At 41.2% G+C, this 16,609-nt stretch overlaps 1 protein-coding gene across 13 annotated transcripts in view; it reads left to right on the forward strand.

Annotated features, from left to right (window-relative positions):
- Positions 1 to 16,609, forward strand: part of CFAP61 (cilia and flagella associated protein 61) — a 305,696-nt gene that overhangs the window by 19,755 nt on the left and 269,332 nt on the right. For all 13 annotated transcript variants that reach the window (XM_055104782.2, XM_034947210.3, XM_055104783.2 and 10 more), the window contains 3 exons: positions 1,979 to 2,055; positions 2,866 to 2,933; positions 3,167 to 3,293. In XM_055104782.2, the coding sequence (XP_054960757.1) occupies positions 1,979 to 2,055; positions 2,866 to 2,933; positions 3,167 to 3,293 (272 nt within the window). The remainder of the gene's footprint in view (positions 1 to 1,978; positions 2,056 to 2,865; positions 2,934 to 3,166; positions 3,294 to 16,609) is intronic.

Here is a 16,609-nt window from a genome sequence, read left to right on the forward strand (position 1 = left end):
TTAGCCAGGATGGTCTCGATCTCCTGACCTCGTGATCCACCTGCCTCGGCCTCCCAAAGTGCTGGGATTACAGGTGTGAGCCACTGTGCCCGGCCTAATCCAGCAATCTTATTCTTTCCTTTTCCTAGTAAATCACCTGAAGTATCCAGCTCTTCAAGTGCAAAGAATCATTTTTATCATCTCACTGGTTGCCTCATTAATTGATTTGTTGAAGTTGAATAAACCTCTGATAGATGTTTATTTTATATTTGCATTAGGGTTATGATTTTACCTTTCTGAAAATTTTAAATTAACACTCTTATTCATAAACACATGCCCCTTTTGTTTCTTTTCAAGCTGTCTTCTATGACAGTATAGTGCTGGGCTGTCCAATGTGGTAGCCACCAGCCTTACGTAACTAACGAGCGCTTGAAATGTAGCTAGTCTGAATTGAGGTGTTCCATAAGTATAAAATATGCCAGATTTCAAATACTTCGTAGAAAAAAAAAGTGTAAAATATCTCATTAATAATTTTTATGATTACTTGTTAAAATGATATAATTTGAATATATTAGGTTAAATATTAAATTAAATATTAAACATTAATTCACCTGTTTATCTTTATTCTTTTTTAATGTGCCTACTAGAAAATTTGAAATGACATTTGTGGCTTGCATTACTTTTCTGCTGGATGTAACCAGTATAGAGCCTTTAAGGCTTAATGCAGTACCTATCCTAGGGATATTTGCAGCTGAAGTAATGATTTTTATCTTAAAGCTAAAGAATAAATCTTGCATTGTAATATTTATGATGGAAGAGAGAATTTGGGAGACAAATCAAGCAAGTAATAAGCCATGTGCTCCTGAGGCTAGTCCTATTCAGGATGTAAGGCAAATGCTGAGTGAGATTATTTTGGGATTAAATGAGTGAATACACAGCAAGTATTTGAAATCATGTCGTCGTCATCGTTATCTGGACTTTTGGGGTTTGTGTTGTTTGCCTTTTGGGAGTTTTCAAGCTCATGAATCAAAACATGGTTTTCCTCTTGCGCTTTTAGTCACCGTACAATTCTTTCCGAGTGCTTCTGAGTCACACACCATCCGACAGAAGTGGGGACAAGGCACACAGAAGTGCCACTGGTCCCACAAAGCTGTCCAGAAAATTATTCAAAAAACAAGAAACCTAGGCAGCACCTGTGCTGTCCTGATATAGGTACCAGCACCACCCTCACCAGTCAGCCAGTCTACATCTGCACTATTTCCAGAATTTGAAGATTTGTTCATAAGCACAGGGGTACCGAGTTGAGTGGACCAATGTGTGGATGTTTGAACCATTTACTCATTATTTAGGCCACTTTAAAAGTCTCAGAAGGTGGAGACAAAGCTCTTTTAAAACTTGGAAGATTTAACTGGAAAGTCTTGCTAGAATCTTGCTACTGTGAGTTTTCAGCTCCCAGGTTTTTTGGATCCCAAGAGTAATATTTGATTCTGACTCTGGGAATGTTGAACAAAACAAGCCAATGGATTCTGAACGTGGCATCTGCCTTCCATTTTTCAAATTCATAAGAGCATCTCTCCCTCCTGTCACATGAATAGAGCAGCAGCTGCTGACTCAAGAGCGCCGGGAAAAGGGTGATTGTCTTTCACTTGGCATAGACACCCCTGAGGACAAGACTACTGAGTTAATAATCGATTTCACTGCCCTGCAGGCTCTGCCGCAGCTCATTCGTGAGGGCAGGAGGAAGGGCGGGCGCTCTGGACTCATTTACAGTCCCTGTTTCCTTGAATAATTGTGAGTAAGGAGGACAGAAGGCGGCAAACGGAGTCAGTGAGACAGCTCAAATGCCGCCTGGGTGTTGCATCACTTAGACGTAAAATATCAACCCTAAATGCCAGGCTGTTCTGTGTCTGTGGATGCCCCGAAACCCTCCTTCCACCCTGTGCTGACCTAGCCCGAATGCTGACTCAGCCTTTAATCCGTGTTCTCTTTTCTTCTGCAGCCCCTGAATACGTTGTTCATGCACCTCTTTGTGGCCGTGGATGAGTATTCTGTTGGCTGTTGCAAAGAGATTCTTCGGTGAGTGGATATGGACGTGCAGTGGTGAACATGAAAGAGACTGTGTGGATAGTTTTGAAATATTTTTTAAAAGACATGAAATTCTTTGGGGTGTTTAATTTGCTTGTAATTTGTGGCTATATTAAAATATTTACTTTGAATAGCAATGATATTTCTGAAAGGAGATAGTTCTTTGAATCTATTGTCCATTCTGCACGCTGTTATCATTTGAGGCAAACAGATAGTACGGTAATTTAAAGAAATGGATTTAGGGTGAGGGGAGTAGGAGAAGAATTAAGTGTCGCAAGCTTGGACATTTCTAAAAACTGCTTTTCTTTATCTTATCTTTAGAAATGTTTATTAACATGACAGACTTCAAAGCATCCTGAATAATAGGATGCATGGAAAATGACCAGCAGGGCTACCGAGTCATGGCGATGTGTCTCTGACAGCCTATGACAGCCTGCACAGACATTTGGGGGTGGTGGTCACAGCTTTCAAGTCACTTTGTAATGTCACACCAGACCGTCCAGATGCCAGGTCAAAGGTTAATATTAGCAGAAATCTGGTGTGCCATATGAACATGGCACCCTTTATTCTCTCTGCCTCCATGGGACAGATCGAAAAGGGGCCCTTTAGAACCCAAGGAAAAGTAGAGAAGAAAAAGAAATTGCCTTGAGGCTGTTCTTGCCATTGCAGGTGGGGAGCAAAGGAGCCCATGTGGATTTAGGAACACCTCACCTTTTTAGCGACAGCATTTGTCTTCATCAAGTGCCAGCTGATGGGATTGCTTTGTTAGTAACACTGCCCCACCCTCTCTTTCCTCACCAGAACCGTGTATAAGGCAGTGCCAGAGCTGCACTTCATATTTCTCATCGTGCCATCCTACATGAGCCTAGGTAAGGCCCGCCCAACCACCTCTGGTCCCCGGTAGCAAACATTGAAAATTCACTCCCAGAATGGTGCTTTGGGGAATGAGAAATAAGAGTGGTCTCCAGGTCCTCAATGTACCATGTGCATATTTTATTAGAACAATTAAAGCACAATTTAGAATGGAAACTACATTTTGTTCTGACATCCCAAATTTATTTCTTGATAAATAAAGACATGTTTCTTTATCTCTGTGATTTAGGCTCAACTCTCATAACTGTTTTTGACCAAGTGGGGAACATCCCATGTCTGACGTATGAGGAAGACTTTGCAGTGCATATGTGTCACAGGCACAGCCACTATCCTCAGCTGCACGTTCGCAAAGCCAGGTACAGTTGGAGTCATGCCTTGTGTGACCTAAGCTTCACTGGGACAGTCATCTTCCCAAGACTCTTTAAACTACCAATGCTAAGTGACTATAGCTTAGATCAAAATTTTTTTGCAATACCCATAAGCATTACTTCATTTGGATATCTTTATAGTTCCCCTTAATGACATTATTTGCAGGACTGTCTGATGATACTCATTTGGTTCTATGTGGCTATAACATTATTCATTGACTCCTTAGGGGTTTCTGAAAACACACAATCCTAGGTCCCACACCAGTAAGATAACTTTCAAATAAAACAAGCTTAAAAATGAACCTGCCTATTCAGTTTTCTCGGTAAAACCCACCTATTTTCTGACATTCAGTGAATGAGGATGCTGTTGACCCCAAAGAGGGGTTTTCCAAATTGAAGGTCTCTACCATCAGGTGCCCCAAGTCCAGCAGTCTCAGGGAGATGGCTGTGGCAGTGTTTTCCAAAGATGGCTGCCACACTACCTTCCACCCCGCAGGCTACTCTTTGATGTGACTTTGCCACTCCTCTCTTCAAGCCTTGGGCGCTCCGTCCTCTCTTCCTGAAGCTGGGTGGGTTGTGACTGCTTTGACCAGTAGACCGTGGCCAAAGGGATGCTCTGGGACTTGTGAGGCTGGGAAGCTTCTGCCTGGCTCTCTCAGGATGCTTGCTCTGGAGGAAGCCAGCCATATGTAAGAAGTCTGGAGAAGCCACATGTTCGCAAGGGGAGGGGTGGTTGACAGCCCCAGCTGGGCTCCCGCTGACAGTTAGCTTCCACTGCCTGTGGTGTGAATGAGCCATTGTGGACACCCAGCCCAGGAGAGCCCCGTATATCTACAGCACAGCTGACATCTGATTGCAGCCACATGACAGACCCCAAGTGAGGATGCCCAGCTGAGCCCTGCCAGAGTTCTGACTCACAAAACCATGAGCAATGTGGAGTGGCTGTTTGGAAATAAGAGTGCATTATGAGATCATCTCACAGAGGTGGTTGTTTGGCTTATCAGTGAAGAATAAATTGTATCTTTTGGGATCAGCCATTGCTGTGTTTGAGGAATGCTGACTTTCTTTAGAAAAGTATTTTAAAAGTTTTAAAAACTTTATAAAAGTAAGAGCCTATGATTTACCAGGCATGTAGCAGTAGTATGGCATCATTGTTAAGAGTTTGTAATGCTGGCATCGGATAGATCTGGATTCTGATCTTGGCTCTCCTGCTCACCAGGTGGGTTAACTTACAAAAGGAACGTGACCTCTGCGGGGGTGTAAGTTCCCTCTGTCAGTGGGTGTAAGCGTATTGTCTACAGCACAAGATTGTGATGATTGTGAGCTAATGAACATCAAGCACTTAGCACACTTCCTGCCACATGTAAGGGCCCAAGAAATATTAAATATTCTTATGACAAAGGGGCTTAGAGTTAAGTGGTGGGGAGAGACTCATCTTCAGTTAACTGTCATGTTGGTAGCTGAGAAGCGGGATGCACAGACAGAGATGAAGACAGCTTCATTACAACTGCTCCTCCGCCCAAAAAAACCCCTCTAAATGTCCATCCACCAGTTAATGTTGTTTACCCTTATAAACTGTGGTACATCCATACAGTGGATGCTACTCAGCAATTCAGTGGAATGAACCATTTACATATACTAGCATGAATCAATCTCAGAAGGTTTATGCTGAGTGAAGGCAGACTTAGAAAAGCATATACAGTACTGCTGATTACACTTTTGTGATATACAAAATGGGTGAAAAGCATCCACAGAGATAGGAATCAGATAGAGATAGAAACCAAGATCATGGAGATCATGACACAGGCTGGAATTCTAGCAGCGACAGGTCACAGAGATCCAGGTTGTTGACAGCAAGAGTCAGACACTGTAAAATGTTTGAAGAGATTTATTCTGAGCCAAATACAAGTGACCAGGGCTTTGACACAGCCCCAGGAGGTCCTGAGAACATGTGCCTGAAGTGGTGGGCTACAGCTTGGTTTTATACATTTTAGGGAGATATAAGACACAAATCAATAAATGTAAGATGTGCATTGGTTCAGTCTGGAAAGACAGGACAACTCAAAGCAGGGAAGAGCCTTCCAGGTCATAGGCGGATTCAAAGATTTTCTGATTGGCAGTTGATTGAAAGGGTTTATCTAAAGACCTGGAATCAATATGAGGGAGTGTCTGGGTTAAGATAGGGGTTGTGGAGACAGAGGTTCTTATTGTGCAGATGAGGCCTCCAGGTAGCAGGCTTCAGAGAGAATAGATTGTAAATCTTTTTTATCAGACTTAAAAATATGCCCGACTCTTAGTTAATTCTCTCTTGGATCAGGAAAAATGCCTGGAAAGGAAGGGGATTCACCACAGAATGTAGAATTTTCTCCGAAGAGACAGTTTTGCAGGGTCATTTCAAAGTATGTCAAAGAAATATATTTTGGGGTAAAAAACTTCAGTTTATTTCAGGGCCTGCCCTGCTGTCATGTTTGTATCTTATTCCTACAAAGAGTCTGTTCTGTCATTCTTAAGGTCTCTGTTTTCATGTTAATCATGGTCAAATGTGCCTAAATTCCAAAGGGAAAGTATAATGAGGCATGACCGACCACCCAATCCCATCATGCGCTGAACTGGTATTTCAGGTTTATGTTAGAACACCCTTGGCTGAGAGGAGGAGTCCATTCCATTGGTTTGGGGGAGCTTAGAATTTTATTTTTGGTTACGTGGCAGGGAAAGGATCAGGTCAGGTGCATAGATACAGAGAGACATGTTAGAGAGTAGCGCTTGGCTACCAGTTGGATGGAGGAGTTGAGGGATGAGGAGTTTATGGTAATTCAGGGTTTTCAAGTTTAGAGGAAATGGTGCTTTCATTAACTGAAAGTAGAAATAATAGATTTAAATGGACAGGAGAAGGTAGGAAATAGAAACAGAGGGAGAAGCCAGGTTTGAGATACACATTTGTGAGTTGTCAGTTGGTCAGTAAGTGGGGAGATCATGAAATGAAGGAGATTGTCTTGCTGAGGGGGAGATTGCACAGTGAAAAAGCACAGGACCATGGCAGAACTTTGAAAGATGAAAATGAGCTATGAATAATGAAAACTAGAAGAGAGGGAGAGGAATACAGAAGAAATTAAGACTCATAAAGTGGCAAAAGATGCAGGGAAATGAAATTATTTAAGTAAAAGAGAAGCCATGAGATTTGGCAATTTAAAAAGGCACAGATAGGATGAATAAAACTGATACTTCCAGCCAAACTGACCAAGAAAAAAGACAAATTGCCAGTATCAGGAATGAAAGAGGTGGTATCACTTACAGATCCTACAGGCATTAAAAGATTAATATGGGGACACTACAGATAACTCAATGTCGATAAATCTAACAATTTAGATAAAAATGGGCCAACTCCTTTAGGAACACAGATTACCAAAACTCATTTAAGAAAAAATAGGTAACTTGGATGCTTCCGTATCTATTAAAGAAAAATCAGATGAACTTTGGGTGAGAGGAAGGGGGCCCTCCTGCCCAGACATTGGCCTCTCCCCAACCCACAGCCTGATTTGCTCTTTTTCTCTTCTTTTTCTCTTGTTCTCATGACTCTGAACTCTGCCTTCCTCAGGACCTAGTCCTCAGTTTTCTCTCAAGCTCATCCCTTTGGCTCCTTTGTGCCAACCTTGCCACTCAGTAACCAGTGCCCTACTTCTGAACTCTTGGTTTGGGGTGTGGTCTTGTCACTCCTTGAAGGGCAGAGTTTCACAGGAGAGGCCAAATTGCAGTGAGTGGAATAAATGGGAGGTAAGGAAATGAAAGCAAAGGAGTAGTCACTGCTATTTTTTTTTTCCTTTTTGCTGGAGAAAGTCACTGCTCTTCAGAGAAGTTTTGTGTTGAAGGGAAGCAGAGAGAGGGAGGCCAGAAACCTACCTGCAGATGCTGAACATTATGCAAACAGTGTAATGTGATCCCGTTTTTCCTATCCACGTGGAGCATTTTATTTGCATTCTGAGAGCGGGGCAGCATGTCTCTTAACGAAGTTCACCAAGAAGCAGATGAACTTCAGATACATATTATCTACCTAATTTAGTTTGAGAGAAGAAAATTCCTCATATAAAATGATCTTTCATTACTTTCTTTTTATTAATAGCTAAATAATCCTCTCTTTATAAAACCCTTTGATAATGATACAAATACTAATGCAAGCCAAAGGCAGTCTGAAGAAACGGAATTTTGTGTATGAAATGACATTTTTAATTGGTTCTCTCATGTCTTTCAAATTTTTATTCCTGATTTATAAAGTGTCTCTTGTTAGTGTCAGGGGAGGCAAATAGACCCTCCTGTCCTTCAGGAAATTATATTTTTTAAAGAAATATTACCTTCAGTTTTTAAATTACAAGAATCTCCACAAATTAATTACTTAGGATCTTGTAAGTAGTGTAACAATTGTTATACTTTTATCTTCATTTTAAAATCTCTCATTTTTTATGCCATTTACTAATTTTTTTTGGGAGATGGGTTTATTTAATAAAATGAATTCTAGTTTCAAATCATAAAACTTAAAAGTAAAAGTTATTCTTTCATTTTTCTATGTATGTAACTATACACACACAAGTATAGTGGCATACATGCACTCTCTCTCTCTACATATATACCTATATATATCTCCATGATCATATGTTCTGTTAATTATATTTTTCACTTAACATAGCATCTCATCATTTATCATCTTTAGAGATCAATTTCATTCTTTTCTGATGGCTGCCTGGTCCATGACGACCTAACCATCATGTAGCTCTAATACAATTCATTTAGCTCTTGCTTATTTATGGAAATTTAATTTAAGTTGTTTCCTGTAAAAAATTTACCACTTTTTCTATAAAAAATAATACTGTAGTAAACAGCATTGTACATATATCATCCAGCATTCATATATAGTAGTGTATAACAGATAACTAAATGTGGAATTTGGGGTAGGAAATACCCAGATGTTTGCAAATTCTAAGATTTAAAAATAGATGCCACCAAATTATTCAACGTAAATATCATATCCATTTATATTCTGACCAAATAGAGTTCTGTTTCCTTACATCTTCATCAGTGCTGAGTATTTTCAGTTATTAAAACTGTTTCCTGGCCGGGCACAGTGGTTCACACCTGTAATCCCAGCACTTTGGGAGGCTGAGGCAGGCAGATCATGAGGTCAAGAGATTGAGACCATCTTGGCCAACATGGTGAAACCCCGTCTCTTCTAAAAATACAAAAATTAACTGGGCATGGTGGCATGCATCTGTAGTCCCAGCTACTCGGGAGGCTGAGGCAGGAGAATCTCTTGAACCTGGGAGGCGGAGGTTGCAGTGATCCGAGATTGTGCCATTGTACTCTAGCCTGGCGACAGAGCAAGACTCCATCTCAAAAAAAAAAAAAAAAGAAAAAAGGTTCCCTGTTAGACCAAAATAGTATTTTGTTGCTTTAAATTGCATTTGTCTAAATCTGTGAGAGTTTGAGTGCCATTTTACAGGTTCCATTTTAAATGAATAAAATACTTGAATTTAAAGTAACTTCCAGTTAAGCTATCATCCTACCGGATGATTAAACATGTTCCTACAAAGTAGGCAATTCTAGACAATTCCAAAGGATTGGGCAGGGGATAGATATGAGTTACTTACAACTGACAAAGGCAAATTTCTAAAAGTATTTTCTTAAGTTTTAGTCAGGATACCCGATTTGTATCTTGGGAATTATCATTTTCTGGAGGTTTGTAGGGCTTAATTAAGTACTTTCAACCTAGTTATTCAGCAAGGGATTATTGTAATAGAAAACTTGTATATAAATCCAACACTGAAAATGACATGTATAGAAGCAGCCCATTCAAAAATTCCCTATTCCTTTCACTTTTTAGTAAGGTATTGTCTGTTAATTTACTCGCTAATAGCCTACTTGTCACTCAGGATGCAGGGTGCAGGAGAAAAGGTGTGGGATGTGCTCAGCCCAGTGCCTGGCTCCCAGTAAGCATTTGTTAACAGATGGTTATGGTTTGGTCTCCCTTTCTGCCTCCTTTCCTACCCCCCTTCCTTCTTTTCTTCCGTTTTTCTCTTGAAAACTTGAGTGCTATGGACTATAACCTTCAGTGGACAAGGTTCACAAAACTTGAAATAAACCTGGATACCTTAACCTGAGGTCTTGCACATACAGCCCCTGATGTTGTGCCCATAGAAAATCTGAAAGAAGCAAAACACAAGAGGAATGATAGCAAAGAGGTGACAGTGGGTACTTTGCAGTGAGGAAGGGATGTTTATTAGAAGATAAGTGGACAGTAGTGAATTCGTGTGGAAATGGTGACAGTATGGCAGTCAGTGCCTTTGCCTGCAGAAGATAGTGTGGCACATTTTAGAAAGCCCTCTATCCACATGTTCAGATTCGAGTTTTGATACTTGCAGGCACAGAATTTCATGTATCTGGAGATTGCAGTTGTGTGGACTACCTCCCTCCTTAACAACGCTAGAAAAATGGAGACTTTACAGAACATCAAACGGGCGTGGCTGTGTGCCTCTTAGGTTGCCTCCTTTCTCTTATTTCCCTCACATGTATTTTTTGACATCCGTTTCAACGATAGTTACTTGCACTGATAGTTAATGGTGAAGAACACAATTCGTAAGACACTGAACCAGTGAAGGGTTTGGGGATGTAATTATCCTTCAGCCATTTGGCTAGTGACACATTCAAAACCAATGAATTAACACTGTAATCCCCTGTCCCGTTTCTTTGATTTACCCATGTGGAAAATTATGCTGTAATCTGCCCATCTACTTAGACAGTAATTAGTGAAGTTACTGTTCTGTACTTTTCATACTATCTGAAATAAAGCATAGCTACTTCTGGACACACCTTTAAAATCTACAGTGGGCTTAATTAATCATCCATGGTGGATTTGAGATGTGTTCAGATTTAGAAACTACTGGCATGCTCTTTTTCTGGGGAAAACCTGTCTTTTTCAAGTCTCCTGGGGCTGGGAGGAGACTTGGCCAAGGAAAGGTTTATGTGCTTTCAAACAATGTTGTGAAATAACTGGTTTCCTTAGTGGAGTATTGCTTCTTTGTTGATAACAATGGTTGATTAAATTGGCTCAACCTGTTGCTTTTTAAAATAGATGAAAAATCACTAATCATCAGGGAAATGCAAATTAAACCACAGTGAGATACTACTACCTTACTCCTGCAAGAATGGCCATAATTTAAAAGTCAAAAAACAGCAGATGTTGGCATGGATGTGGTGAAAAAGAACACTTTTACGCTGCTGGTGGGAATGTAAACTAGTACAACCACTATGGAAAACAGTGTGGAGATTCCTTAAAGAACTAAAAGTAGAGCTACCACTCGATCCAGCAATCCCACTACTGGGAATCTACACAAAGGAAAATAAGTTATTATATGAAAAAGATACATGTACACATACGTTTATAGCAGCACAATTTACAATTGCAAGGATATGGAACCAACCTAAGTGCCCATCGACCAATGAGTGGATAAAGGAAATGTGATATTTATACACCATGGAATACTACTCAGCCATAAAAAGGAACAAAATAATGTCTTTTGTAGCACCTTGGATGAAGCTGGAGGCCATTATTCTAAGTGAAGTAACTCAGGAATGGAAAACCAAATACCGTATGTTCTCACTTGTAAGTGGGAGCTAAGCTATGAGGACACAAAGGCATGCAGAGTGACATAGTGGACTGTGGGGCCTGGGGAGTGGGAGGTTCGGAGGGGGTGAGGAATAAAATCCAACCTATTGGGTACAGCATACACTGCTTAGGTGATGGCTGCACTAAAATCTCAGAATTCACTACTAAGGAACTCATCCATTTGACTAAAAACCACCTGTATTCCCAAAACTATTGAAATTAAAAGAAATAAAATAGATGAAAAAAACATTCTTTAAGATTTAAGATGGGTGGTTTGTAATTACAAACTTTTAACTCTTAAGGCAATCATTTTAATGAAACATTTGATAGTCCCATGTCATGCTTTTTAGAAATCCACTTAAACTTGACTTCTGAGCAATTTCATATGAATAAACATTCTGATGTTTGTTATGAATATCCTAAAGCATTCCAAAAGAAGGGGTAGAGCAATTACAGATTTCCCCCGACAATCTTCATGAATAAGACTGGTAAGTGACCACCAAGTCTACCTTAGTTAACGATCCAGCTGGAGCCATACTAGCCCAGGATGGACGTTTAGATCAGATGTGCTTTGAAAAGCACATGACAAATTTGAGCTTAAAACCCTTCATAATTTTTAAAATCATGACATTTTCCAAGGACTAGAAGCTAAATGACTCCAAAACCCATTTGGAAGTTCTACAGTGGAATACTATATGGAGTTTAGAAATGATAGATTTGATTTTCTTAAAGAAGACCACTAGAGGTCACAAGAGATCTTGAAAAGAAAAAAGGTGTTTGTTTTTGCATACCTGAAGTAAAAGAAAAATCTAGTTGGTGCCGATCTTAGGTTCTCCTACCCCATGTTGAGACGGTGTTCATGGTAAAAAGTTGGCTTAACTAGAACACACTGCATTCTCTATCACCACCACTAAATTAGATTTTCTATGACTTGTTTTCTTAATTCACTGGTTTCTTAAAATACACACACATACACAAGTTTGAAGAAATATATTTATGGTGTTTGAAGTGACAACATTCAGTTGTACATTTTACAACTGTACATTTTAAAGTCCAGCTTTAAATACAAATCCTCTCTGGATATGGAGAATATCATCAGACAGGAACGAGGAGGCTGTGCCAGGATTCTGGATGTGGAGGTGGCCTGCTGCTGCTGCTGCTGCTGCTGCTGTCACTCCAGTCCTTAAGTGTGAGTTTTCCATCTGTGCATTTGCAGTGGTTTCTGTGCTGGCAGGGAAGTGATGCACACCTCTCAGACTCGAGGGAAGCAGGCCTGCAGATTTTCCTCTGGGGCCGTAATCATGTAGTGCAGCAGCCAGGCTGTGGAGATGATGAAGCAATCTCAGGATCTGCGTGTCACCCAGAGACCCATCAGGCTGTGAGGGAGAGTTCTGCATGTTCTGGACGTCGCGGTGCTCCTAGCAAGCCCAGCTAACCGACTGGTGGAAGTGCTGAGGGAGTTTGTCCTCACTTCTCCCCACCTTCCAGGAAGCCAGTGAGAGCTACCGGCTCATTTCTAGCTGTGGACTTAGAAGACACCCATTTCCCAAGTAGGGTGTCCTGAAAGGGGGTTGATTTCCTTAAGGTGTGGGTTCAACTCCATTTCACATGGCACAGTTTTCGGAGTCTGATGGAAATCTGGGTGTCTGAGAGATTGATAAGTGTTTATGAGGTGGACCTTTTGTTTCCTCCAGGGAAGTTAAAATAAAATATTGTATAATTGATGACGTTAACAAGCACATTGCTGCCCCCTCCAAGACACATTCAGAATGGAAGATATAAAGTAACTTTGCTTTTTGCTCAGAGAATTGTACTATTTCCGTTGCACTCTGTGTTGATCTATAAACTCCGCATCTTCATCGCCACTGGAACACTGTGCGGCCTGTCAGTGCCAGGGCATGTGACGCTGCGGTGCCAAATTCACAGTGGCTCTCCTTGCATCCTGACTTTGACAGGCAGCGCTCATTGCCTCAGAACAGTCACGTTGAAACATTTGACTGCATGAGTTGTTTTCCATAGCTGGGGTGTTTTGTTTCTGCGGGGCTGGACTTTGTCATATGCCATTTGAGACTATGTGAGGCTGATGTCATACTTTATCATTAGCACTCGGGCTGATGCAAGATCATAAATTATCAATTACCCCAAGGAATGCATTTAGCAGGACAAGTTCCTCTTTATCCATTTTGGGAAAGGGCTTAAGAGAGAGCCTCTTCAGAACTCCAAGATTTGGTTGTTTTTCTGTTTTTCCCAGAAGAATTCGTGTTGAGGTATGATTATGGATAACTTTGTTAATGGGCTGCTGAGGTTCATGAGCAGGCCTAGGGCTCTGGGTCTTTCGGAACCTTTATTCCTGATGTTTATAGCTATAGAGTAATATTTCTGTGTCCATCGTATATTTAAAAGCCTATGGTGCACAGTTGATTGTGTGTGATTGCTGTCTTCATTCACTTAAATGATTAGGTTATTGAATTATTTTTCCATTATTTAAAATGTCTGTTAATAAATATTGATGCAACCTTTTATTTTTGGCAAAACGTTTGAAAATGGATTTGTTGACTACTCTCTCCTAGAATTTTTTACAAATTATTCTTAGCCAATATCATCAAGGACTCTTTTTTACAGAGAAAAGCCACCACCTCTTATTAGCAATGCCCTTTTGGCAGGTTAAGTGGGGAAGTGAGTTGTTCCTGGAATGTTCTAGGCTTTTTCTGCCAAGGTTCTGAGGGCTCACGTGGAGAACAAACACTTGCTAAGGACTTAGTGTGCCCCAGAGAGCAGGCTTTAGTGCGTCATTTGTATCTTGCAGCTATTCTTGTCCCTACCTGTTTTTTGTACATGAGAAAACCAAGGCTTAGCATTGAAGTGACTTTGCCAGTTTCTTTCTTTTTTTTTTTTTTTTCGAATTTTATTGTTATTATACTTTAAGTTTTAGGGTACATGTGCACAATGTGCAGGTTTGTTACATGTGTGTACATGTGCCATACTGGTGCGCTGCACCCATTAACTCATCGTTTAGCATTAGGTATATCTCCTAATGCTATCCCTCCCCCCTCCCCCCACCCCACAACAGTCCCCGGAGTGTGATGTTCCCCTTCCTGTGTCCATGTGTTCTCTTTGTTCAATTCCCACCTATGAGTGAGAACATGCAGTGTTTGTTTTTTTTGTCCTTGCGATAGTTTGCTGAGAATGATGGTTTCCAGCTTCATCCATGTCCCTACAAAGGACATGAACTCATCATTTTTTATGGACTTTGCCAGTTTCTTAGTCAGTAGAGTCAGAAGGCTAAGTAGAGGGGCTGTGATGCCACCAGCATGGGACCATAGGTTCAGACTGCCCAGACGCTGCCCCTTGGGGCATAAAAATTCTGCCCTTCACTGCTGTCAGTGTAAATGGGACCCTTGGCAAGGTCTCAGCACAAGGTAAGGGCCCAGTTCACGTTGGCTATTGCTGCTGGGCTACATGCTAAAGAACTGCTACAGAATTCCTTCTGTGTCCCTAAAGAGCATTTTCCGTGGTTGGGAAGATGCCACACCTTGGCCGTAAGAATTAGCACCAGAACTGGACAATATATATCCAGTGATGATCCCATCATTGGGTTCCTGGGAAGGGAAGTTGGGAGAGAAGAGTCACTGGAGGGTGTAGGGTGGAGATGAGCTTTGGAGGATGCTGGAATTGGGGATAGGCAAGGGGATCAGAGCACTGGCTAGAAATAGAGGTGGGAAGGAGGGAAGATGGTGAAGTCTCCTTCTAGAGACAATAAGTAAATCAACTGGTATCATTATTGGTGACTAGGGTGGAAAGATGGAGGCAAAGAATTTTGTGCCCATCCCAGAAACAGTGGGGAGCTTGCAAAAGTGGAGTTTTTAAAAAATAATTTCAACTTTTATTTTAGATTTAGGGGGTACATGTGCAGGTTTGTTACCCGGGTATATTGCATGATGCTGAGATTTGGGGTACAATTGATCCCATCACCCAGGTACTGAGCATAGTACTCAACAGTTTTTCAACCCATACCCTGCTCCTTCTCTCCCCTCCCTGGAAGTCCCCAGTGTCTATCGTTACCATCTTTATGTCCATGAGTGCCCATTGTTTAGCTCCTACTTATAAGTGAAAACATGCAGTATTTGTTTTTTTGTTCCTGCATTAATTCACTTAGGGTAATGACCTTCAGCTGCAACCATGTTGCTGCGAAGGACATGATTTCATTATTTCTTATGGCTGCATGTAAAAGTTTTAAAGTAAGATGAAGAAAGCAGGGTTTTAAGAAGATTAGTGATGGTGGATGGAATGACAGAGTTTCTCCTTACAGTAGTCAATGGGAAGTGAGTGCAGTGATTCAAGCTTCTGTAGTAAGAAACTCTCTTATTCCACCCACTGACTGTAGAAGTTCTGCAGTTCTTTTTGGTTTCTCCTGCCTAAGTAATAATGATAATAACAATAACATTGCACATAACCTTTTTTTAACGTTTGTTATTTTTATGACAGATGCACACATGGTAACATAGAGAGGTAAAGTACCCAAGGTCACAGCTGGGCAGAAGCAGGATCCAGACCCAGGCAGCCTGGCTCCCCCACTCAGGCTGTGACCACTATGCTGTATCATTTTTTTTTTTCTAATCTCTTCAAGAGCACCATAAGACTTAATGCATTTATGGTGGCGCCTCAGTCCACTGGGCCACAGGTGACCACCGATAATGCTCAGTGATCACACGCCGAAATAGATGGACAAGTGGTCAAGGCCCTACCTTTTGTAAATTATTGCAGGGCTGAAATAGCTTGAAAAATGACTGCAGCATCAGTAGTACAGTCATACCCATTCAAAAAATGGTTGACATTTGTTTCTGGCTTCCTGTTTTAGCCTCATCACTAGAAATTCCTGTTGATGCCCTTGCATGATGGAGTAAGACTGTTTGGTGGTGATGACATCAGGGCCAGGTTGACAGTTTTAAAAAACAAAGGATCTGGTTGCCTGGTTAAGGACCCTTTGCTGTCTCTCCTTCCAGAGAGTTTTGATAAGAGGTGTATTAGTCCATTCTCACACTACTATAAGGACATACCTGAGACTAGACTGTTTATAAAGGAAAGAGGTTTAATTGACTCACAGTTCTGCAGTGCTGGGGAGGCATCAGGAAACTTACAATCATGGTGGAAGGGGAAGCAAACACATCTTTCTTCACAAGGCAGCAAGAAAGAACAATGAGAGCCGAGTGAAAGGGGAGGCCCCTTATAAAACCATCATATCTCCTGAGAACCTTCTCACTATCATGAGCATAGCATGGGGGCAGCTGCCCCCATGATTCAATTACCTCCCACCAGCTTCCTCCCATGACATGTGGAGATTATGGGAACTACAATTCAAGATGAGATTTGGGTGGGGACACAGCCAAACCATATCAAGAGGTTAACAAGAAGATTCAACCTGTGGAGTCATGGTGATGGTCCCTCCCATCCCGAGTTGTCATCTTCTGTGTGTGTTTTTTCCTCCTTGTACCATGGTCTTGTTGGCTGGCTCCCTCCTTCCCTCTGAAGTTTTGTAGACCAGAGACCTGGTTTTTCAACTGTGTAGTTCTTCCATCAAGATACTTACTGTTTTTAATGAAAAACCAGCATCATTTCAACCATTACACTTGTCTCAGCAGAGGCAAAGGTTTCA

This window comes from Pan paniscus, chromosome 21 (genome assembly GCF_029289425.2).
Source record: "Pan paniscus chromosome 21, NHGRI_mPanPan1-v2.0_pri, whole genome shotgun sequence".
NCBI lineage: Eukaryota > Metazoa > Chordata > Mammalia > Primates > Hominidae > Pan > Pan paniscus.